Genomic DNA, 25,133 nt, shown 5'->3' with positions numbered 1-25,133 from the left:
CTCTCACCCCCTACAAGCCGGGGGGGTGTCGCCAAGGACGGCCCCCGGGAAGGGTGGAGGACGGCGGGGAGCCTCCAGCCCCGCGGGGTGGGACCTGAGGGGACCCTCCCCTCGGTGCTGCCGGCACCTTTCCCCGCCTGGGACGGCGGCCGCCTCCGCGCCGCCCCCGGGCCGCGGCTCCCCGCCCTGCCCCCGCCGCCGTCGAGTCACTCAGCCCCGCTCCCGGCCCTGCCCTCCGCCAGCGGGGTGGCGGCCTGCCCGCCCCGTCCGCCCCTCAGCGCCGGCGGGAAGGAGCGGATCGTTTTCTCCCTCACAGCCCCGTCCCGCGAGGCCCAGCTCCCCGCCCCTTCGAGAGCGGCTCGCCGCCATCAGGCTCAGCCAGGCGCCGGCGCCGAGGAGGTTACGAAGGCCGGGCTACCGTGGAGGGGGGACGGGACGGGTTCGGGACGGCCTGGGCCGCTCCGACTGTGCGGGGGAAGCGGGGTCTTGCAGGCAGCGCTTAGGGGCGGGAGCCGGGGCGGCGGGAGGGAGCCGCCGGCCTGCGGCAGGCGCGGGGCTGCGGTCTCCTCACGGGGGGCTGCGGTGAGGGGGGCCGGTCCCCACCTCCCTCTGCCGGCGGGCGGGCTGTGGCTCGGAAGGGTAAGTCGGTACAGAGGGACGCCTGCGCCGCGCTGAAGTAACTTAGAAATACTTCCCTTCCTAAGCCCGCGGGCCCGGGCTGCTGGGCCGCGGGGTCTGCCGGGCCCGCCTGAGCCGCTCCTTCCTCCGCAGGCCCGCCGGGACCATGACTTTCCAGTGGACGGCCGTTGCCGCCTTCCTGTACGGCGAAATAGGAGTGATTCTGGTGCTCTGCCTGCCGTTTATTTCTCCGCTGAGGTAGGATTTGGGTGTGCTGGGCAGCTCCAGCCCGGCCTTCCCGCCCCGGGGGGTTTTCTTTCGCTTCCACGTTCTGAGCAAACACCGAGTTCTGCCGCATCTTAGACAGCAGCTCGGGACTGGAGCACCAGGAGTTTCGAGGATCATAAACCTCTTCTAAGGAGCTTTACGTTTGCTCGGCACAGGCTGCTGATTCACCCGGGAGGAGCCCCGTGGCGGGGCCGCAGCAGGTGGGACCTGGCCCTCCCCTGTCCTGCTCGGGGGCCCCCGGCCGGGTTGGAGAGGAGCCGCTTCGCAGGGGTCTGGCCTGCACTGGGCATTGGAGATGCTGAGCAGATAAGAGGCAGCTGGTACTCAAAGCTAACCATGCGAAATTTGTGATAGTGTGGTTTGGTTTTGTGTTTTGTTTTTTTATTTAAAAAAAAGTGCAGTTAAGCTTGATGCCTGGATGCAGTCCTGAGTGCCATGATCTGACATGCTCTGGGTGGCCCTGCTTTGGCAGGGGAGTTGGACTCTATGATCCCTTCTATGATCTCTATGGTCCCTTCCAACTCTAAAAATTCAGTGAAATTCAGTGAAAAGGTTCGGGGCTACTGAAATAAAGGCCTCTCCAAACTTAAATATAGATTAACAAGATAAGAATGCTTGTGGCACGCAGCACAGAGAAATAATTCATTCTTGCAAAATAAATGCCCTTAGTAAGGGAAAGAAACAAAATGCGTTAATTCCTCTTCTTGTATGCAGAGGCCTGGGTTGCAGCTTTATCATAAAATTGTTTCCTCTTCAGATTTGGTGATGTTATTTTTATTTCTTTGTAGAAAGTAAAGAAAGGTAGCTTCTCTACAAGTGGCTGTCTCAGTGTTGTGTAAAACCTGTTACATGTCTGATTTCTATATCTTTAGATCTATTTAGGATGGAGAACGCAGCTTTTGCTTTAATACCTTAAGGAACAAAATCTAAAACAAAACTCTGCTTTGTGGAGAGTCTAAATTTAACTCCTTAAACCTGTGGGAGTGTCTTGAAAATGGCTGGATCCTACACAGGTGATAACAATGATTAGTCATGTTTTCTCAACTTCAGAAGCTGAAACTGTTCTAAAATCTAATTTAACTTCTGATTTTTACAAACTGGCTTGTGAGGAGTTCAGCATTTCAACATAGATTATCGAGGTTTTGTATTTTCTGTTGTTTTCTAATCAAAAGTGCAATTGTATGTAAGAAGGGAGAAGTATTATGGGAGTTGTAATAATCAGATTATTAATGGCTTATGTGAGGAAACTAGCTGCAAGAATTTCTGCAGGCTGATGACGCATACATGGTACATTGGGAGTATTGAAATAGGTTTCACTTACAACATAAATAGGGCTTGAATCCAGTCTTTGTTGCTGAAAAGCAATTCATAACCTGCAGCATTACCACCATTTATTCAAACATTAAACACAGTGCTTTTAATTATATACAAAAGATAGATTTTTTTTTTCCTCCTTGGTTTGTAGCATTCAGCTATTCCTTTGAACGGTGGTTTCTGAAAGAGTGAAATAGCTGTATCTGACATGCTCAATTATCCTGTTAACAGAACTGTCACAGGAATCTTGTGGGGTAAAGATTAGGTTTAGCTGCTGTGACAGTACTGGAGGGCAGCAGTTCTGCCTTGCACATCTTGGAGGCCTGGGAGCTGGTTCTGTCAGAGAGGGGAAGCATGTGCGATTCACAGCAGACATGAAACTGCTGCTCTTTAAAGTTTTGATGTAGTCGCTTGTCAGTCTCCAGTCAGATTGTTTGGCTCTTGTGCCTGCACATTTTTTGGATAATGAACTCCTTTTTAAATTTGCTAACAAGCGTTTAAGGTCCTGGGGAATAAATAAACTGACAATATAAAAATGCAAGTATGCAAAAAGGCAAATCTGTACTGCCAAGTGCAATACATCTGTAGTGGTGGCCAGTATTATAATTTGGAAGGATTATATTTATGTGACTTTTGTTGCCAAAAGGAAATGCAGCATTAATAAATGGGAATGTTCATGTTTGTTGAGGAAAAATAAGCAATATAATATCAAAAGACTTTGCAGTAAAGAGATCTTATTTTTAGCCTGCATATAACTTGGCGGTGTAGTTGGTCTAAAGTCATACCTCAGAAAGTTAACTTTTTAAGTGGATATCAATATGAAACTTGGAAAATCTCGTGTTTAAAGAATTAGCAAGTTGCCTTTGTTTGAGTTGTAGCTTGATTTAATTGAAGTAAGCTTTTTGGTTGATACAGACTATGGCTGTTTGCTGTTAAGAACTCAGATTATACTAAAAGATATAGATGAGGTTTAAAATATTTTTATATATTTTAATTTTTGCTGATGCAGAATCAGAAGGAACCATTGGAGATGATGCTACAGCCTGATTTAAATGAGTTTTATAGTAGGTTGGAAACTCTTTTGTTAAAGGACAAATTTTAACAGTCTCTGGAAAATGTTGGAAATGTTGGAAAACAAAAGTTTGAAATTTTACATGGTACAATCAGGTGGTGACTAGCATGCCTGTGTTACCATGCCTGGGTTTCAGTTTGTTGGAGCACATCAGATGTTCTTCGTTTGTACTGTAAGTGTGAATTCTTGCAGAGCCCTCCATGCAGCAATATTGAATAGGCAACTGGTTGTTTAAACAAAAAAAAAAAAACCAATGGTCTTTATCACCATTGAGCCTCTGAAGTTGCTTCCTTAGCTCTTGAAAGAGGTTTTAACACTAGACAAAATACAAACATGACACTTGTCCTTTTGTTGTCATTTGCAAGATATAATGTAATAACAGTCCTTGTACTTGATAATTATTCAGACTCATCAATGTAAAAGATAAGCCTTCTGAAGGCTGGAAGAGACAGTCTTAATTTGTGGAGGGGTTTTATTTTATAAAGTGAGTAGAAATAAAAATGATGGAATGGGTTATACTTGTTAGAGGAGAAGCTGCTGCCCAGGCACTCACCATCCAAGGAGTCGTGCACACACACACCTCAGATCGGAGTCCCTTCACAGTAGGTGACTCCAGTGATCTGACAGCTGTCTCTTTCGACTCCTCACACACACACTCTTAGTCTTGCACACACTTCAGGCTCAACCCTAGGTTGCTGCAGCCTAAAGGCTTCAGCAAATTTAGCTACTCATGCCAAGTAAAACTAGGCAACGAATATAAATCACATCATATTATAGCTCTAAGTAATTTATTCTTATTAAAACTTTAAGATAAACAACTAATACCTATTAATATACAGTGTTTATCCCATCTCTGAGTTTATTGTAGTCAGGACTGAACGCAGAGGGATGTTAAACAAAGTAAAAGCTAAAATAAAACACTTCTGGAGAGTACCTGCTGTCATGCATGAAGTTTTCAAGTTGAACCAACTGTCTTTGCTTGTATTGACAAGAAACAAAAAAGAGACAAGCAAGTTGGATTATTGGAAAAGTTAATATACACCTAAATTATATTGCAATTAAAGGAGCTGTTTAGAGACCTTGCATAAGTCTCATATCAATAACAAGGCTCTCTTCTCTGAGGTTATTATACTCTTCTTTCAATGTTTAATTATTTTTCAATAACGCAATGCTATTTTACAGATGGCAGAAGATTTTTATGATTCCTCTATGGAGCAAAATGGCAGTTTTTTGGAACAAGATGTTCCTTACAATAATAGTTTTACTGATCGTCTTGTTTCTTGGTAAGTGTTAAATAATTTCTTAATAAATGGGAGAAAAAACATGGTATATGGAGTTGATGGCAGTAGATTAATTGAAAGAACTCAAGCCTAATCAGCTAATTTGTTTAAAAGTTCTGCAATAGAATGGAAGAGGAGAGATCTTAGACTGCATCCATGTTGGGAGTCCAAATGCAATGGTAATATAGTAGTGAATGAGGAGGAAATGTGGAGCTTGGTTTAGGCTGCTGCTTGGTTTCACTTTCACAGACAAGTAAATGAACTTGAAATGTTTGATACCAGAATCTGGCTGAGCTGCTCAGTGTGCAGCAGATGGCACTCTTTCTCTTGGTTGCTGTTGAAATGGAAGACCGGAAGAATGTATCAAAGCACTGGGCTATTTGAGTACTTCTGCTCAGCACAGATATGTAACAGCTGTTGGCTATATTTGTTATGAGCAGATCCTAAGACCTATCAAGTAGGAGTAAAGCTTTTGTGAAACTGGAGCTTGAATGACGACCATGTGCCTGGCTGGTTTCCTTTAATGTCTGTCCTGACTGCTTTGTGCAGTAAGCATCTCTCTACTTTAGCGATGGAAACAGTTCTCCTGTCTTTCAGTGATAGAAGTAGTTCTCCTCCATGGATAGGAGAGAAGTGTTTCCACTGCCTTACGATGAAAATGCTATTTAATTCCAAACTACTTTAAATACAAAGAAAAAATGCTTGGTTTTATTGTCTACTGAGAGAAACATACAGATGCTCTGCATGTGTAACAAAGTCAGACTAGACTGCTATACTGCATTCCTGATATTAAAAAAAGTACTGGAAATTCAAATAAACTTTTCCAAGAAAATTTAGATGGTCCTTAGTATTATCCTTAGAAGCAGATCCTTCAGTAAATGGCTTAAGATTGAGAACTGATGGTTGTTATTTACTCTTCTTGAACTCCTATTGAAAACTTTGAGCAAAGTTTTGTTTTGAGTTTTGAGTTGGTGATGGTCATTGATTTTGCAGAAATACAGATTTGGGCTAAAGTAAAGTAGTGATGAGATGCTTGCCCCATGGCATAAGATGATGGGTTACTGCAGGACTAGAATCTTCCCATAGCACAGGGTTATGGACTTTTGTTTGGTCTTAGTCTTCCTTGCATTGTTTGAAGTTTCACTTCATATATTTTCTTTTTTTGATTGTTTTCTTTCTAAATAACTTATGAACATAAAAGAGTCAGTCATAAGTGATGTTACTCTCATATGCTTTTCTGCAGAGTTGATTTTGTCTGCTTAGAGGAATGAAGCAGCAGTTGAATAACACATGGCCAAAATATTCTGAAAGAACTGATGATGTGTCATGAAATGTGTATTTTTGTTGATATGCAGGTTAGGTGCTCTATTGGCCTTAAATATGTATGATGACCTTAAGTTTACAGATTGTAATATGAACTCTTAACTGGATTATCTTTTGTTTTTATGTAGACCTAGGTCCTAATTAATTATTTTGCCCTTTGAAAAGTGTTGGCAGTGATTTGGCCCTTCTGCAGAACTGTCAGGAGTATATGGTGGATGAAAGGCAGATGAAAGAAAGCGGAGGTGTAGCTTCCCTTCTGTTCTGCTTACGTTCAACACTGTGTTACTGCAGTATTCCTGTTTTGATGGGTGTTATAGAAATATTTTTTCCCTCTCTGATTCAAGTGTAAAATAGATGTTTCTGTCATTACTAAAATACATGTTTATCTAACAAATTCCATATGAAGCAAATACTTCAGAAGGCAGCTCTTCTTTTTTCCCTTCTCTTTCTGTTTTTTTTCACTGTTTGTCCACTGGCTGGGTTTTAATTCACTTCTCAGCAGTGACATTTTGACACTGTCTGTAGGGTCTCTGGTATTTGTAGAATGTGTTGCTTTAGCCTGATCCCTGGTGGCTGAGTACAAGTGTTGGAAATGACTGTTCAAGCATGTTTGAGGCAATGGTTTAGCATATCTCTGAAAATACATTATATCGCTTCAGTGATTTATCAAGGTCTATCTTTAAAATGTATGGATAACGTAAGTGATGTCACTGTCTGTCCTGTGCCTGCTAACTGAGCAGGAAGTCCAAATACATATTTCTAGTGCTATGTCTGGTTTATCGTATATGCATACCCACAGATGTGAATAAGAACAAACTGGTTTTGTTTCCAGATGCTGTTAGAGAAGTTAGGAAGTACTCGTCCATTCATGTGAATGAAAAGGCTGCAAATGTCAACACCAATGCCTTTGACCATATTCAGATGAAACTCTTCCGATCACAAAGAAACCTCTATCTCTCAGGTTTTTCCTTATTTCTTTGGCTGTAAGTATAACATTTTTGTAATTTTGTAAACATAGTACGTTTCTTACAGGAACTACCACACAAAGTAATGCAACTATAAAAAAAATCAGAAGGCCTATTTCAAGAGGTTAAAGGATTAAGTGTGAGCAGATTGGCTATGACGCAAGCAAGATCAGCGAAAATAATATCTTGCAAATGTTTGAAGATTGAAAGGATATGTGAGCAACACATGGAAAGAAACATTTTGAATTTTTGAGAAAACATGTCTTTTGCAGAAAAAGTTTCTTCAGGGAATACTCATTTCCTTCCTTAAGCTTATGCCTGATGGGTTGGTTGTTTTTTTTGTTTTGAACACGGACAACTGGAATGAAGAAACCTCAAAAACTAAAGTACTATTAAAGTAATCTTAATGTGTTGCAAAAAGATATTATTGTATCCTGATGTGTTAAGAAGCAAAGCTTGAGTCTGTCTTGAACTACTTCATCTAAAGCTCAAAGTTAGGACCTGTAGGATAATGTTGCAGTTTCTGAGGAAAGTTCCAGGTATTATTCCAGTTCAAACGCTTTGTGACAACTGGCCTGCTATGATATTCTGGTCTTAAGAGTGGTATCCCTTTCAGGACATTTAAATACAGCTAATAAAACAGGGTTACGGAAAGGACAGTTCCATACTGCACAGCAGTAGCAGCTGAGACTACCTGTGAGTCTTCATGGTAGCCACAACAAACTGCAGATCTTCTCAGCTGGGCAAGGAGTGCATGAACTAATTGGATGTGGACGACGTGAATGAATGGAACCAGCCTTGTTGGTCAGATGATTTCCTATTTGCACCTTTTTATGGTGACACAGAGCAAAAAATGCTGGCCCTCTTCTGAATTCCCTCGGTGAGCTGCTTGACACTGCCTAGATACACAAGAGGAACACAGAACAAGGAAATGCCTGGAATCACAGCCTTCTGACAAACTTCTTCCCCTTGCTGTGATGTATGGCCATTTTACCTGATCACTGAGGAGCATTGTACATAAAGAAGTGTCAAGGAAAGATTTATAGAAAACTTTAGCAGGTAAACTTTGGAAAAAACAAAAGTGGCTGTAGCCTTGCACAATAGTGATAGGAATGTATCATGTTCTTTGTCTTCCTTCAGAAAGGTTAAATAAATATGCACAAATATGTTTGTGATCTCTGCTGCAGGAGAGGAATAGCTGGATTGTGTCCTACACTAGAGTTGGAAGCTAGTCTCCTGGGATACTACTCCCACTCAACTTCCAAGGAAGAAAACTTGTCAGGTGGCCCTAATGGATTTTATTGTGGATAAAAACTCTGCTCTTGGAGAGTTTGCTTAAGGCCTCTTTTGGCCTACTGGCCTTTCACCAAGATCTGAAAGAAATAAATACTCCTACAGTACTGGCCAGATCAAAGGACTTTTCTTAGTAGATCTATTTTGTTTATCCATGAAACAAGGCAAAATGTCTGTCAGAGAAGGGGAAGAACACCTTCTTTGGGTTGCTGCATCCTACACTGCTATTACCATCACCCAACCAAGTTAAGACCACATGTAGGCATAAATTGGTACTTGGATGCCTGTGGTTCATTCTTTAGGTCAGTTTTCAGTTCATTTTAGCACATCAGCCAATAGGAGAATTCCAGAAGTGTGGTAAATGGAGACTCCCAAGATGGAGGAGGCTGGAATCTTGTCACTTCTGGCAACACAACAAAAGCTGTGGTTCCTCCATCTGTGGTTCAGCAATAGCAGAACACGGGGTACAGGTGAGGAAAATAACTCCACTGATAGGAGGTCATCAGGGCCAGCTGAGCATCCACCAATTGTCTGCACAAGAGAGGAGGAGGGTCACAGTTAGCAGAGACCGTCCCCTAGGTAGGACAGAGGCACCCACCTGCTGATCTGACTTGATGTCTTAGGAGATATGGAAAGCCTGCCAACAGTTGTCTGGCTCTCTGTTACCCCATGCTGAACCAGAGAGGGATGAGAAAGGCCAAAAACAAAAGGAAAGTAAAGAAAACATGGACCTGCTGCTCAGTGGGGCATGAGACCAAATGAAAAAGAGTGGATAACCACGTCCAGCATCCAGGCTGGGAACTGGTTGACTGGCTAGAAAGAAATTTTGCAGAAAAGGACTGGTAGACAGGCAGTCATGTATTGAGCTGAAATAGTAAGGGTGTAGTCAGCAGATCAAGAGAAGTGGTTGTTCCCCACTATCTGGCACGTGTGGTACTGCAGCTGCAGGACTGTGCCCAGTTTTGACTCCCCAAAATCCTGGACTTCTGCAGTGGAGTGCCAAGAAGGTTGGGGGCTGAAACACGTGACCTGTGAGGAGAGGATGAGGGAGCTTGGCTTCAACTAGAAAAAGAGACATTGAAGGAGACATTCTGTTGCTTTCTACAGCTATGTAGTGGTAAGATGTAGAAAAGATGGAGCCAGCTCTTCTCAGTGGATCCACACAGGAATGACAAGAGGCAACAGGCCAGGAACCTGGGAAATTCTGACTTCTGGTAAAAAGTACTTTTTTTTTTACTATCAAGAGCAGTGAAACACTGGAACAAGGACCCTGAAAAACAGTGGAATCTCCATCATTGGAGATGGTGGGAACTCAACTGGAGAAGCCCCTGAGCAATCTGCTCAATCCGTCCCTTCTCTGAGCAGGAGCTTGGACAGGTTGGCCTCTGGAAACTCCTGTCAACCTACAGGATTCTATGATTCTGTTTTAGTAATGATCTTTTACTGAGTCCTGAATAATAGTAATAGTGAAACACGCCAAACTTTGGAAAAGTATTGAGGTGGGGACCTTAACTTTTTTAAAAAACAAAAAAAGTAAGAAAATGAGCTTTCAAAGAAAAAGCTTACCTTGAAAGCCAGAAGGTCTATTGATACGCTTTCAGTTATGAAAGAGCAAATTACTTGGATTTTCAAATTTCTTTTGAAGAGGAGCTGCATAGTTACAGTACAGGAATTAGTTTAATTCAGTGTTGCTTTGGCTTTTCCTTGATTCAGCAACATACTGCTTTGAAAGACTCCAAGATGAATAATGAAAGTAGCGATGCGAAGAGGTCACTAAGTCAAATCAAGGGAAGTATTTGCAAATCTTAGATTTGAGGTTCCATATGAGCGCTGACATTCATGCATGTTCTGATTTATGCAGTATTGACAGAGTACTTTGAAGATTAATATGCTCATGTTGCTAATTGTATTCTTGTAAGGCCTTCTGATAAGTTGTGTGGTGTTTGGGTTTGGTTTTTTTTTTTTGTATTGTACTCATTACCATAACATGTTGTTTGGGTCTTTTATACAGACTTCCATCCTATTTAAAACACTAGGTCATTTAAGAGTATTTCAGCCTTGAACCAAGCAAGTCTCTTACCCTGAATGGCTGTGGGGTTTTGGGAGGAGGGACGTTCTGCATCAGCTAAAAATAAAATTTTTGATGGGTGAAAAATCTTTGTAGTCTCTTATTTTACTATTATTTGCGATCAATGAGCCTGGATGTTTCCCTTCAGGTGCTTCAACAATCCTCTTGTGGTTTTGGTTTCATGTCTAAAGCAGAGAGAAAAGGGGTTGTTTTGTTTGGTGTGCATTTGTTGTGTTGTTTTTTTTTTTAATTTGTGCTGTAAATTACTGTGCTGTTCACTGTGTTTCTTCACCAGTGTATTGAGACGTACTGTTACCCTTCTTACTCAGTTGGCAAAAGGGATGACATCTCATGCAGCTCTGGAAACACAAGTAAATGATGCTACTGAAGCAGCCAGAAAATACATGGCCGAGAACGAAAGGCTGCAGGAGGTATCTTTGAACTTTTAAAGTTATTTTCTTATACAGCAAGTAGTTAGTACAAAATACTCTGGGGATGGTTTGCTACTGAATAATGTTCATTCACTTCTTTACTTCTGGTGGAAAAAAGAAGAGCAATTTTCTTACAAGATGTAATTCAGAATACTGAATACAACTTCCAGTAGCATTTTATTAACAAAGGAAACTAAAATAATCCATATAAAAGAAGTTCTGGCTTTCCAGTACAAATTTAATCGAAGTAGCAATATAGTCTTAAAATATCTCTATGAATTTAATCATAACAAAGCAGAGAGATATGCTAATTTTATTCTTTTTATCAACAGTTGGCTGTTTAGGTAAGGGCTATAGCAGTTCAGTATGTAAAAGCCTGCAGTATAGTTGTTCTCGTGCTGGCTGTTTCTTCTAAACAGGATTTGCACCAGTCCTGAAGTGTCTCTTCTAACTTGTAAAATTGGTCTTTTGTATTTACTGTATTTTGTATTCTTGCATCTATTTTTATGGTGAGTCAGCCAATTTCCTCATGCCTTCCTTTCTCAGTAAGGCACTGCTGTACTATTAATGAGGGTATTGCCAAAAATTTCCTACTTAAAAGAACCACCAGCAAACTAAAGATATGTTATTTTTATGAGAAGAATGGAGAAAAATTAAGATATCATGTCTGTTGTGGTTAAATATACAGTTGTATGCAGGAAGGGATACACTATCAGCAAAGATAATAAAGATAGATGTATGAAATATTTATTTGTAATTCATGAGTTTGACTTCTGTTAGAAGTCATATATACACTGGACCAAACTGCTGGAAGAGATTGAACCATAAGCTAGAGGGCAGATATCCAAGGTATGAGGAGTTTTACATCATTCTTCAGTCTGGCACACTGTCAAAACAAAATACACTGCAGGTGTGTACAGGTTTCCTTCCAGATTGTCTGGAGCAGTGTCTATGGCTACCAGCACTTTAATTTTTTTTTTTTTTTTTGCAATAAGTCTTCAGACAAAAAAGGAACAAGCTCTGGACAAAAGGTACTCGAATGGATGCAGAAATATCCAGTTGTTTGAGAGGTGTCGTAAAACAAGGATCACTAGAGTGTGTGTTAGGTATTTCTCAAGTATGAAATGATTCCAAAATGTTAGTGTTTGGTATTTTGTCAAAATGATCCAGAGTCCCTCCCTCAGCCGTGGAATTTGTCTCTTTACTGCATACTGGTACTTTTTTTTTCTTTTTTCTTTTTTTTTTCCTCTGTGTCCTGTTGGGATTTGGCCAAAAGTCCTCTTTTTGTTCTGCTTTCACATTCTCTTAGCAACGCATTCTCTTAGCTGCTTGTAAGTGATAGCCAGAAACTAGAAACTGTATTCCTGTCTGTTTCTATTTGAATGCTTGATTGCATGGTTTGCAAAAACAGTGGTAGCCACAGGTGCAGCCAGCATGCTGGGGCTAGATCTTCATTGTGCTGGAGATGCAGAGTGTTCAGAATTGGTTTATTTTAACTTTATAAGGCATACTATGACTTAGATTCCTCCATGGCTTGGCCCTTGCATTTGTGTTCATTTACAAGGGTGCCTCATTCCACCATATGAGAGATATATAGGTCCCCATCTTGTGTATAGGGCACTGGCTGTAAGTATAAATACTGTAAGTTTACTCCAGCGTGCTGGGTCTGCACTGTCTCCTGATCAGAACTTCCATGGAGCACAGGACTTAAGATAAAAGTTGACAGAAATAACTATTTGTGAGGGGAGCACAAAGTAAAGGAGGCAACCTGTGACCAATTTCATGACAAATTGACTATGATTTTGTTACCACCAGTCAATGCAGTCTCTGCTCTTTGGTTAAATTGCTTCTGGAAAATTTTCTTCAGCTCTTTTCTTTGAATTGTTTACCAATCTTTATAAACAGTTCTTTTTGTTCTTCCTAAAGTAATCTTTTCCTTCTGCTCCAGCCTGTGCCCAGTAAACTCTGATATCACCAGTTCATCTAACAGCTGTTCATCTCAGTTGTTCTACTTTTCATTTTCCCATTAAGCATTTACCACTTTTTTTGCCATTTTTATAACAAGAGATGATGCTTGATTTGATAATAGAGGCTATATGAGCAAAGGGTATAATTATGGGGTCTAATACTTAACATATTATGCTTAAGTCACCAATAGTAATTGCCTTACTGATAAAAGCATGCATTTAGTAGTAATGCCAACTAGAATAGTAGTGCCAACATTTTCAGAGTTCAGGGACTTTACTGCTCTTGTGACTAGGACTTAGAGGACTCTTCCTGAATCCTTTCCTAGTTTTTTCCTGAATTTCAGTGGAAATCTAATCTGGGTATTGAGGTATTCTGAAGCTTGAAGAAGTAGCTGCAAACCTACAGGGAGAGATTTGTTACCTATTACATGATTTAAATCAGAATAAATTGTTGGAACAAGTTGCACATAAACGTGACAGTGTTCTGTCACTTGCAGTTCCAGTGTATGCCTTCTGGAAAAGCCATTTATAACCTAAACAGAAGCTGTAGGCTTCATGGAGAGATACAAAGTACTCTTACACAGGAGATAATAGCATACTATTACAAGTATGCCATTACTTTCGACTTAAAACATTGAGCATTTTTTTCCTTTTTTTCTTTTTCTTTTTTTTTTCCCCTAGAATGACTGAGTATCTGCCTGTGTTATGTTGGCATACTTGATAAAACCTGTTGCTTTGCAAGATCAAGGCTGCCATTTTCTGGTTGTTTGTAATTAACATCAGACTAAGGAAAAAAATTAATTGTGGCAACTGTGGTTTTTAATAGGCCTTGAGTGGAAAAGAAAGCAGTAAAAAGAAAGAGTTAGTGGGAGCAACTGATGAAAAGTTGAAGAAGGAAGTTGAACATTTGAAAGCAGAGCTACAGAAGACATCAGATGGTAAGTATTGGTTAGGACTTCTTAGCAATTAAGAAAAAGATGATTTCAACACTGGATGTCAAAAATTTATCCTAGGTATAGCATGAACTTTATGGAACATGTGAATTGGGGCGTCTTTGCATTTGACTAGGAACTGGAAAAACGCGCCATTGCCATCACCATATTTTAGTAAATGTTTTCATTATGAAAATGTGCACAGTGTAATTTGAACACCTTAAATTGTAATTATTAACAAATTGAACTGATCTATTTGAGTTAGGTTGACTTGTCTTCATCAATGACATGACCAGGATATGGAATCAATTGCAGGTTACTTGTAGGTATCAGGCTTCATGTCATACATGTTGGCTGCTCTCCCTATATAAAATGGGGAAGTATGTGATTGAGGTTTTTTTCTATGAAGCAGAGTTTCGGTCAGATAGCAGACAAGTCCTTGACTAGTATTCTAAATTTATATATCTCCTGCAGCAGAGGTGTTAGCTTTTTTTTAATATTTTTTTTTTAATGTCTACAAGGAAACATGCCTTGTGATTTGTAACATAATACTTCTGTTAGCATGTTTAAGGTTCTGTTCCATGTTTAAGGTTTAGGCTGTCAAAACTGCTTTCTTGGCAAGCCAAATTGAGATAGAAGCAGATTTTACCTGTTTGGTTCTGTCTTACTGGGATCTGTCAAGGTGCGTGATGCTTACAAACACCTGCCCATCTGAAATTAGTGTTTTTAAGATAACACTGCCTGTGACCTTGTAAGCATTAATCATATGTTCAGACTGTAACAAAATACAGATTTTCGTGGTACCAGAGAGCTTGTTGTCATCAAAACAAAGCCCTGCTTTCATATTGCATGGCACTGTGACAAAGCTGTAAAAATAACAGCAAATATTTCATTACTCATGTTTCATTGTCCACGGGGAGGATGAACAGAACTGTAGAACAGCTGTTTTCAGCTGGGCTTGAAGCAATAAGAATCTTTAAATAGAGTGTCTCATTAGTTCACATTCTCAGGCAAGTTTGGTTGTGAGTTTTCCCTCTCCTGCTGTTTTCTTAAGGGGGGAAAACTGCCTTTGAAGTGACAGGATCAATGAATGTGTTTGTTTTATTTAAACTAATCAGTGGTATGTAACACTAATATAACGTAAGCTTTTCAGCGAGGAATGCTAGAGAAAGCTAAGGAATAAATAGATTTACCACATGCTGCTTCAGCTGCATTCTCCTTGTGGGCTGTTGTCCATCCAAAAGATGTTTAAATTAAGGCATGCTTGAGTCTTTTATTAGGGGGAAAGTTTTAAGGAATGAGTAGGAAAATACTTAGAACCATTGCCCTGATGCCATCCCCCTCATTGCCAAAACAGAAAACCTTATGGTTACGTTAATTACCATCATCAGCTAGATGATGTTAAGATATATGTCTATCTTATTTTTTGTAAGTTGTCTTATACATTATTTTGAGCGAACTGTTAGCCAGAAAACTTAAAATACTTGGTAAGTCATATCTGTAGACACAGCTGTCTGTGGAGTCTCTAGACATAATGTGACTTGAATTTACTGTTTTCTTTTGAGACTTCTGCTACTGACCAGATGATTGTTGAGTTTCATGCTTGCCAAGTGGCCAAGTGTGACCAATGCATTACACAGTATCAAAGATGAGATTGAAAAGCTTGTTTTATCTTTTTTTTTTTTTTTTTGACAATGTTTCATGCCACTGAGCTCACTGGCTAAAGTAACCTTTCCTTTGTGTCCACAAAGTGCAACCCATGAAAATTTTGTGGTATTTTGTTGGAGGAGAAAGGGGTGAAGCGTGCACGGGGTGTCACCTAGTAATGAAACAAGGCAAAACTAGTATAAAGAGGAAAACTTTACTGATTGTTTTTGAGGGGGTTTCGGTATAAATTTGGATTTTGTTGGGATTTGGGGGGTTTTTTTTGCTGCTTGGATGAAAAAAAACATAATCTTTTTCACAGAACAGTTTCAAATACCCATTGCTCTGGTGTGGTACGTACAGATGTTAAGCTACTTATGCATAGTGATAGGGTGATAAATTAGTTTCTAGTAGGCCACATGTCGAAATGTTGGTTACCTCAAAAGAGTGGCACCCAGGAGGAGTCCTAAATGTCAAGTCTGCTTCACATTTAAATAATGTGGGTTAGTATCAGATTAGTGCTGTGACTTTCAGGGGAGATCCAAATTTTCTATAAGGTTTTGATCCAGTATTTACAACTTCTGGCAGAGAAAATACTGTATGTCTCCTCTTTCTGAAATCCTGACTGAAATTATAGTGTAGACAGTGATTACTGCAGATGCCTTTCTCATTCTTCAGCTTTCTACCTTTTACAGGAAATGCAGTCTACTTTATTTTTTTTTGTCTGCTTAACCGTAAGTGAGGTCCTAAGATAAGAGGACATTTTGCCACCTACTGTGCTCTGGGCAGATGGGGAGGAAGAATTGAAAGTACAAGATAAAGAGACTGAGTAGTGAAATTACTGAAATCTGAGGAAAGGTTGGAAATAAGTGACAAAGATTTCAGCCAAATTGGTTTTCTTTTCAGACTTGACTTTCCTATCTTCCCCCCGCAACTTCTTTTTTTTTTTTTTTTTTTTTTTTTTCCCCTTATTGTGGGAGTGAGGGAAAGGGGGCTAGTTCTTCACTACTTTATTGCAGACCCCCATACTGGGGGGTTTATAGGCACCCAGCAGTGGGGCTAGCACTTCTGGAGCCTAAATCCATTTTTAGCATACCTGGACAAGTAATAACATGACTGTTTAGAAACCTTCCAAGATGGCATTTTATTGATACGCTTGTATATTATGAAAAATGTCTCACTGATACCTAGAAATAAATATACATACTCCTAGGAGCACCCAGTGCAGATGTTAGAATGTTTCTTCTGCTACACATTTAGAGATATTTCTAACAAAATGTTGATTCAGATAAGTAAAGGCTCTCAGTATGGCTGCTGATCTCAGACCTATAGGAGTTTTCTGGGAAAAGAAGAGATGCTATGATATTTTCTTCGTTTTGATCGTTTTGAACATTATCCATAAAGCTACAACAAAACAATCTGTCTGCAACTGGACATGAGGTCAGAGTCTGAGAGGAGTTTCATAAAGCAGCTGTCCTTACAGCGGTCCTTGGGTTGGGGGCAGGAGTGGGACTTTTGGGGCATTAACTTTCTTTTCTCGCTCGCAGATCCCACACTGTGGAAATGCTGATGTGTGAAAAGTCCATTTGTTATTATGGGACCCTTTGGGCAGGAGGGAGACTTCTGCAATGCTGTGCTATTTCACCTTCTATCTCAGGTCATATTTTTTTTTGGTGACATTGTCCTAGTGTATGATAAAGGCTACAGCTTCACTTACACAGTAGAAATTTATGCACAACTAGTATTGATCCAGTCTTTCAGCAGAACATGCTGGTGGCAGACTGCTGTCCAGCTCCTTGACTCCCTCACTCTTCTAACATCGTGGCAGATGACATGCACCTAAAGCTTCTACCTGCATCTGATGTAGCATAACAGGCATTGGGGTCTCTAGCACCTGTGTGCAGATATCAATATCCATATTGCATCTTTGAGCTGGATCTGTAGTGCCACATGGAGACAAAATCCAAAGACCATGTCTTTGTCTCTGCTGTTAGGGTTTCACTCTCTGAAGTGCGTACCGAAGTCATTTAGGTGCTTTTGAACTTTAGTTCAACTTCTTCTGAAAATACTCTCTATTTGTATATTGTCGCCATAGGCATATGGTGGGGCAGGAGGAAAGTCTGGTGAAACTTCCGTGCGCCCTTTAACAAGGTTTGTTTTGTGTACAGGATGTGTCACAGGAGTGCTGGATGTTTCACGGTTGCGTAGTGCTTTAGGAGACAGGAGCAAGAGAGCAACAATTCGTGTGGAGGGCTTGTTTTGAAATAACTTTTAATCATTGACTATTCCAGAAAGTATGCATGTGTGGATGTACAACTCTCACTTAAATGCTAAGATTATTAGGTGTTAGGCGTAAACAAAACAGACATTGGGAATACGTTTTGTGGCACTGTTGCTGCCAGTGAGAGTTCAGTTTGGCCTTTGTGTTGCCAGGCAGGCTAGTGCCATGTAGGAAAACTATGCTGAGCTCCACTGGAGCGCTCCAGTTTTTAAAAACTAACAAATAAATGAAAAAATCCTCAAAACCCCAAAACTATCAGTTTGCTTTTCTAAGATGAGAATAGGAGATAATTTGTATCTCATGTTATTTAGCTGGTGGCAGAGGGAAGTTTAGAAACAAAGTCCATTTTACTTAACCTGAATTTTTAACTGTTAGATCATAACCTTGTGGGAGCCATTGCACAATGTCACATGCCACAAGAGTTGATATTCATATTTGTTGATTCAAGGGGATGGTGTTGGATACAGCAGGCATGGTTTTGTTATACAAAGCCATTTATGCCGTCTGAAGATGCTGTAACATCCCTTTTGTAACAGAATTTCATTTAAACTTTCAAAAGGTACTTGGAACAAATTTGGGTGTAATTTTTTGGCCTTGCCTTCTCTTTTTAAACTTTATCTGACCATTACATCTTCAGGCGAGAATTCAGAATTTGTATGGAATTACTTGACTGGAGTTGTGTTCCCAGCTTCACAGAGTATTTGTTGGCAAATCTCTTTTAGGCCATCAGTGCCTAAATTCTTAAATGTGAATAGCTCTTTCTCAACTTGAAGACTCTTAAAAGAGAAGGATCTTTCTTATTCTTAAACTAGTCCAAATCATTTGGGTTTATGCTTGTATTGTGAGCAATGCTAATTTAAGTTCCAGATCGTTTCCTTAGTAGCAAGCACTGTAAGTCAAGCGATTTAGTCAGACCAGGACTAGTAGTTGTGCAGGGAAATGCCCAAAGAATCGCTGGTTGCTTTTGTTGCTGTTTGCTTTTTGTTTTACTGTTTGGTTCCCCACCCATGTTGAAATGGGAAAATAATAGAAATGTTACAGCTACTGAGCTGTGATAACCTCTTCAAAGCAATTTTATTCCTCATCCTGCTTTCACTTTAGAAGAATCTAAAGTTAACTGTCTATCCTGGAACAGGATACGGAGGATGTGGTGAGAGGAGAGCAAGTTCTCTACTTCTCCCAGACTGCACATTACATTAGTTTATGGACTTCCACCCATACATAAAATGTGAAAGGATAAAGTTTTCCATAGTTGTCTTCTGGTGATATATTGCACTAAGAATATTTTGTTGATTTTTTTTGAAGGGAAGGGGGAGGAATGAAAAAGAATGGCCCACCGTTCTCAGTACTGAGGCAGGGTTCCTGTTTTGGGACTTACTGACTATTCCTCTCATTAGTTGCATTAATGTAGAAGCAGCATTCTTGCCCCCTGCCTGCTCATACATTTACTTGTAATCAGCTACTGGGTTTTACTTGCTGCCAGTCCAGCTGTTCTGTCTCCCCTGAGGCAAAGTAACAGGCCAGATGGAAGCCAGAAATAATAACTGACTGTATTGTGCACACAAAGGATTTTCTGTTTTCTGCTGGATCAGTGTTCGTATGATACGATCCATATGACAGACAATATACCTGTACGATCGACTTGGCAGCACTGCAGTGTTCATGCAGTGGCAAAATAGCTGAGCAGTGATGTATGGATGATCTCTGTTGCTGGACAAGAAGATATGCAGAGAAGTTGGCACGCTGGGGAATTCACGTTGTCAAAGATGTGATGCTCCTTTTTATTGTGTGGCCCCAACAGGAAGGAGTCTGGGTTTGGTTGGAGGTTTTTTTGTCCATAGCCAACACAGGTGGAAAGGACAATCTGTTCTTTGCTTTTCCTTTTTCTAGGGTTAGGTGAGGCATTCCTGTCATACAGCTGTTGTGGTCAAAACATTGAAATTGTGCAGCGCCTTGTTTGCTTTCTTGTTTTGCAGATACTTTTAGATCTTCTGTTCATGTTTTAAAGATGCAGTAGTTCTTAGTTGCAACTAAAGTACTGTGCTGCTGCTTGTAAACAGCTAAATAGTATTAGATCAATAACATTGAATTATGACTTCTTCAGAAGTGATATATTGTTCATTTTTACTGGGACTATGTACAAGAATGTTTAAACAAAGGCAAAATTTAGCTTTCTAATTAGCAGATTAGATTCTTCAAGAGGCTAAATGACGTATGCATATATGTTTTTTGCCTACAGCTTAAAATTCATAAGTTTATCAAATTGTCACGAGTTTATTTTAGAGTGATTTTCTAATTTTACTGTTGAATATTTTAAACAGTAGCAACATGAGAGGGAGGGTAAATGCAATGGGTGTGACTTGTCAGGTGTGTGAAAATCATGGTTATTCCAAATACAAAAAACACCATTTTCCAAAGGTTTTGGTATTGATGCTGTCGGTGCATTAAAGGATGAAGGATATCTGTGTAAAAGTATGGAAATGAAAGAAAGCATGTAAAAAGATGGGATGAGTTTTTGACCATATTGGAATCAACAGACGTAAGTGTAATTAACTTCAGTAGGCCAGAATTTCAGGCTAGGTAAAAGTCCTATTACTGGCAAAACCACTTGTGGACTTTAAAAATGAGAATGGTTTTGAATCTGTACATTCAGATTAATTAATTAAAAATCGTGGGAATGCTGGAGGAGGGGCTCTTCCTTTTTGCATGTAGGAGAGTGGTCAAATCTGTTGTGTCCTGATGTTTCAGGAAACAGCTCCCAAAGTGAACCATGGTTCACTTACAGAGCAATTCTTGGGTATCTTGGAGGTCTCTGGGAAAGAACAGTCTGTCTGAGGGACTTCACAGTCAAAGGACAGATCTGCATTTTTTGAATAAGCAAAACTGCAAAGGTTTCTTTTTTTTATTTGTGCCATCAAGATTTGTTTTTTTTTTTAAAAAAAAATATGGCTATGTGAGGCAGCCTTATCGGTCATTAAATATGTTTCTTTGTTTTAGCATGAGTAAGTCAAGTTTTAGGCTATACCTGTGCTGCTGCAACAGAAAATACAGAGATACTGAGGTACCTGTAGCAGAGGAAAATAAAAAAAGTCTAAATGACCTTACTTGAATGCTTACATGACAGCTTAGGAGTAATGCCTTTATGAAACCTTATGCATTGTAAATTAGCCCCTATGGAATCCTGGGCTGTTTTGTACTGCAGCATAGATGCACTCTCAGTTTATTGCTGTTGAGATTGTGAGTAGAGTAATAACTACTTTTTCTCACTTTAAAAACCTCTTGTCAATCCTACCACCACCATTTCTGCCTCCTCATCCATAAAGTGATGCTTCTAGTGAATTAACTCACGCATGGTAAAATATATAAAAGGCTGAAAAGTAGGGATCTGTGCTTCTATAATAATTCTATTCATAATTAATTATCTTTTTTTTTTCCCCACGTTTTACAGATGACCTTAGTTGCTTTGCTGAAATCTTTCCCAGTGTTTGACTTTTCTTTTTTATTTTTTCTTAAGAGGGCTGAAAGTTTTGGCTTTGTGGTTGTAGAGTTTTGTTTTTCTGAACTGTCTTCTGCAATGTGACAGAATGCTGTAGCCATCACTAACTCATCACCTCTATCACCAGTTTATTGGTCTTGCCCTTAGCTTTCATACAGCCCCTTCCTGTTCCTTGTGCTGCTCTTCCTGAACACAAATAATTCTCTTCCCTGCCCTGCACATCTCTTCTTGTGTCTGTGTGTGACGCTCTGTTTTAAATTCAAGGACTTTAGAGGAAGGACTGCCTAGTGCAGTGGAGCCCTAAAACTGGAACTGCAGGAACACAGGTAATAATTAAAACACTAATTCTGGTATTTTACAGCTCTCAACAAGGCAAATCATGAAGTGATTGCGGTTAAAAAGCAGTCTGAAGGCCTTAAAAGAGAATATGATCATCTGATGAAAGAATATGAATCACTTCAGGTAGGTGGCTTTGGATTGCTGTATGAGCACAATGTTCTGAAATTGTACCAGCAAAATTCTGCTTGTTGGGTATTTATTATGTAAGAGAATTTACCAAAATCTGTAGTATAGCATAAAGTTACAATGGACAGCACTCCTTAAACTTCCTCAAAATAGAATTTTGTTTCTCAAGGACCGGACAGCAAAGCTATTAGGATTTTCTTCTTTGTACTTCAGGTGACAAAGCTCAGGTCATTGTTAGACTCGATTTTGCTGTCACTTGGAAAATAAGATTCAAATAGTTTTGTGTGTGATGATCAAACTGAAATCTTGTAAGAAAATGATAGGAGTAGTGTGTGTGTGTGTGTGGTATATACATCATTTATAAGAGTAATTTTATTTTGTTTGGTCTTCAAACATGATGTTGCAATACTGGGTTATAAATGTTGCAATACTGTTGATAAGCAGGAACGCAAAAGAAAAAAACCAAACCCAAAACACAAACCAACAGCCTAGGCTAAAAACAGGCTACTCTAAAAATTCAAACTGAAGTACAAAATAAATTTTAAAAGAATAGAAAAAAAGAAAGCAAGCAAAAGCTGAATTAATAGTTTGTTTGGGTTTGCATACACACATGGCTATAATACCTAGCATAGTAATTATTTCTGGGAGCCCTGCTTGTTCTTTAGGTTGTCTGACAGGTGTTCGTATGTTCTGTGCCAAACATCTGCCTCAGAATTCAACCAAAAGTCAATATAAATGAATGTTGGCCTATTTACAAGTTTTGGGAGAAAATAAATAATTTATTTCCACAAAGAGCTGGTGGTTGGTCCTGTGTTAATAAAATGTAATTTTAAAAGGCAAATTTGAGCTGGTTATAATCTTTTTCCTGTAGTTTGTGAAACTGCTTACTGATTCCCAGCCTCACCCTATGCTCTTCTAGAGATTGCTCAACTGATTTCTGTGTTTGAATTAAGACCACCGTGCATGTCCTGTCTTTGTTGTGCTTCCCTGTGCAGCGAGCCGTAGTAGTCCTGCTGCATTTCTGACAGTCTTGTGGTCTAGAACACACATCCTTACGGTTGTCTGTGTTTACCTCTGAATGGAAAGAACAGAAGGTCCTGAGCACACAGTGGATGCAGCTCCTAAGGATAAATCAGTTGATAGGAGAAAACATTTTCTGCTGAGTTTGCTGCACAATTCAGCTGTAACGTGAACAGGGAGCAGAACGAGGATCAGATTCTGGAGCGGGTCCAGAGAAGGGCAACGAAGCTGGTGAGGGGTCCAGAGCACAAGTCCTGCGAGAAGAGGCTGCGGGAGCTGGGGTTGTTCAGCCTGGAGAAAACGAGGCTGAGGGGAGACCTTATTGCTCTCTACAACTGCCTGAGAGGAGGTCATAGAGAGGTGGTCTCTTCTCCCAAGTAACAGGCAATAGGACAAGAGGAAATGGCCTCAAGTTGCACCAGGGGAGTTTTAGGTTAAATATTAGGAAAAAAGTTTTACATTGAAAGGGTTATCAAGTGTTGGAACAGGCTGCCCAGGTAAGTGGTGGAGTCATCATCCCTGGAGCTATTTAAAAGAAGGGTAGACATAGTGCTTAGCAATATGGTTTAGTGATGGGTTTTGTCAGTGTTAGGTTGATGATGATCTGAAAGGTGCCTTGTTGATCTGAAAGGTGCCTTTCAACCTAGACAATTCTGTGATATACTATGGGGGGTAGTATTGATGGGACTACAACTTTGCAGGGTGTATAGTGAGCAAATCATGTACGACTGCAAGGGGGCAAAATGTGGCATCTGAAGTCAAAGACTTCTGATCTTGCCAAATGTAAAAAATAATTTTTACTCTGTCTCTTTTCAGGCCAGTTTAAATGAAGCAGAAGACAAGAAAGACCTGTAGATGCATTGAAGACGGGTGGCATCACTACAGTTGCTTCAATGTGAAAAGCCTTATGCTGTTTAGGCTCCTGATGCATATCTGAAACAAAACTTGATTTTTCTGAAAAGCACATGCACTGCAGGTCACTGTTCAGATTCCTCTCGTATATATTGGTTGCCAAAGTACTCTGTGTTGCAAATAAAATGTTAAGTGGCTTACCCGATTTACCATGGAGTTTGTCACTGCTCTTGTGAGGAGAAACTTGAAAATCTTTAAATCCATCTGGAACATCTTGACTGTTCTCCAAGCTTTTCCCTCCCAGAATGGTAACAGATCATGTACCATTTGCTTTAGCATTTGAGCGAGGTTATCTATCGTGCTATATCATAAAAACACAGTTACCTAAACCTGCTTTGCAACACCTGCTTGGAGTCTTCAAAAATTCAGTTACCAGTGGGTTGAAGAAGGCTGAAAGGTTTTTCATCAGCCATTCCACTTCAGTGGAAACTTGAATGACAATCAATCAAAGGAAGAAATAAAGAAAGAATGAAAACTGCCTTTCTAAATCCATCTCACTAGCTTGTGACTTTCACTTAGCCACATGGATGACTATATTTTAATAAATAATATTTTGCATGCCTCTGGTTTATTTTTCTTTAATATATTGGATTATTTCATTTTTCATAACCAAAGTTTTGGGTTGGTTGATACTAACATTCTGTATTTTTGCACTGTTTACATCCGTTTACTCTGTATGTGCCACCTAACTACTTTTGCCTTGCTAAGTAAAAATTCCTTTTAAATGTAGATAGTTGGGTTTGTTTTGTTTTGTTTTCATGGATACGATACCTCGAATAAATGTGCACTGTTTTGCATAAGCCCTTTTTGGCATTCAGAAAGCTGGTTTCTGTTTCTCTTCTGTTAGCTGGTTCCAGTTTATATTTGAAAGTTGGATGTGTTTGTTATATTAAAGGGATTGTTCAAGTTCATGAGTTTCTGGGTTTATTTGTGTAAATCTCTCCCCGTATACTATCTCATCAGGGTTAATAGGTATATACACAAAGAACAAAATATACTTCTAACTTGGTGATATTTAACTTTTCCTGGAAATAGTCTTCTTCATAGGAGTGTGATTCTGTGAGTAGTTTTGATTAGAAAGTTTTGATTAGTCTGGAAATAGGATTTGTTTAGCTTAGAATTTAAGCATAGCATATTAAGTACTAGAAAGCATATTACCGTAGCATAATAAGAATGCATGAATAATAAGAATGCATGTTTTTTAAATGTACTTCATCCTTGCTGAAGTAGTACAGAATGTGTTCTCAGAAATTCTATGACACTGGAGACTTGTTTATTTATATCAAAACTTCCAGATTTTAATACCCACATACACTCAGGTTTTGGTAATGTAGTTGAATGCATTATTTCCTCCCTGCCCCTCTTCTGAAAGATTTAAAATTATGGTGGAATGTTATCTCTAATCTGAACAAAAGACTATAGTTGGAAGCCTTAGAGGTATAACAGTAACTGCTGTTTTTAATAACAGAACTAAAAACTCACCTGTTTTTCTTACTTTAACACCCAGAACAAAAGCAAATATTACTTTTTACTGTTGTTACCTGCTCATTAAATTTACAGCACTTCTTCCTATAGCGCAAGTAAATAATTATGTAGATAACTAGCAACTTACCATGAAAGATGTCATGCACAGGACTCTTCATCCCTTAAAAAATTATCTCAGAAAAAAAAAATGGAACCAAAAATGAGTAGTGGTGAATGCACAGATAGTGTCGGTACTTCCCCTTGAGCAGGAAGTCCAAATGTTCTACAGTAATTTTTGCT

At 39.7% G+C, this 25,133-nt stretch overlaps 1 protein-coding gene across 2 annotated transcripts; it reads left to right on the top strand.

Moving 5' to 3' along the window:
* The first annotated feature begins 178 nt into the window (after positions 1-178).
* On the top strand, positions 179-24,280 carry BCAP29 (B-cell receptor-associated protein 29). 2 transcript variants are annotated; one of them, XM_014964031.1, is made up of 8 exons: positions 179-399; positions 772-876; positions 4,475-4,575; positions 6,728-6,878; positions 10,517-10,652; positions 13,446-13,557; positions 21,334-21,434; positions 23,274-24,280. In XM_014964031.1, exons 2-8 carry the CDS (start codon positions 785-787, stop codon positions 23,310-23,312), a joined length of 732 nt encoding a protein of 243 aa, XP_014819517.1. In that variant the 5' UTR covers positions 179-399; positions 772-784; the 3' UTR covers positions 23,313-24,280. The 2 variants fall into 2 exon arrangements, with proteins under 2 accessions (XP_014819517.1, XP_014819518.1); XM_014964032.1 differs by lacking the exon at positions 179-399 and adding an exon at positions 512-639.
* The last annotated feature ends 853 nt before the right edge of the window (positions 24,281-25,133 follow it).

This window comes from Calidris pugnax, unplaced genomic scaffold (genome assembly GCF_001431845.1).
Source record: "Calidris pugnax isolate Ruff unplaced genomic scaffold, ASM143184v1 scaffold44, whole genome shotgun sequence".
Taxonomy (NCBI): Eukaryota; Metazoa; Chordata; class Aves; order Charadriiformes; family Scolopacidae; genus Calidris; species Calidris pugnax.
The sequence above is the reverse complement of the archived record's forward strand: the minus strand, read 5'-3'. Positions and strand labels throughout refer to the sequence as shown.

What these genes read in the sequence shown, in the direction of transcription:
- BCAP29 (XM_014964031.1), top strand. Translation starts at nt 785, where the DNA reads ATGACTTTCCAGTGGACGGCCGTTGCCGCCTTCCTGTACGGCGAAATA. An exon ending in GCTACAGAAGACATCAGATG is followed by an intron (nt 13,558 to 21,333) that starts GTAAGTATTGGT and finishes GGTATTTTACAG; the next exon opens with CTCTCAACAAGGCAAATCAT. An exon ending in AAGAATATGAATCACTTCAG is followed by an intron (nt 21,435 to 23,273) that starts GTAGGTGGCTTT and finishes GTCTCTTTTCAG; the next exon opens with GCCAGTTTAAATGAAGCAGA.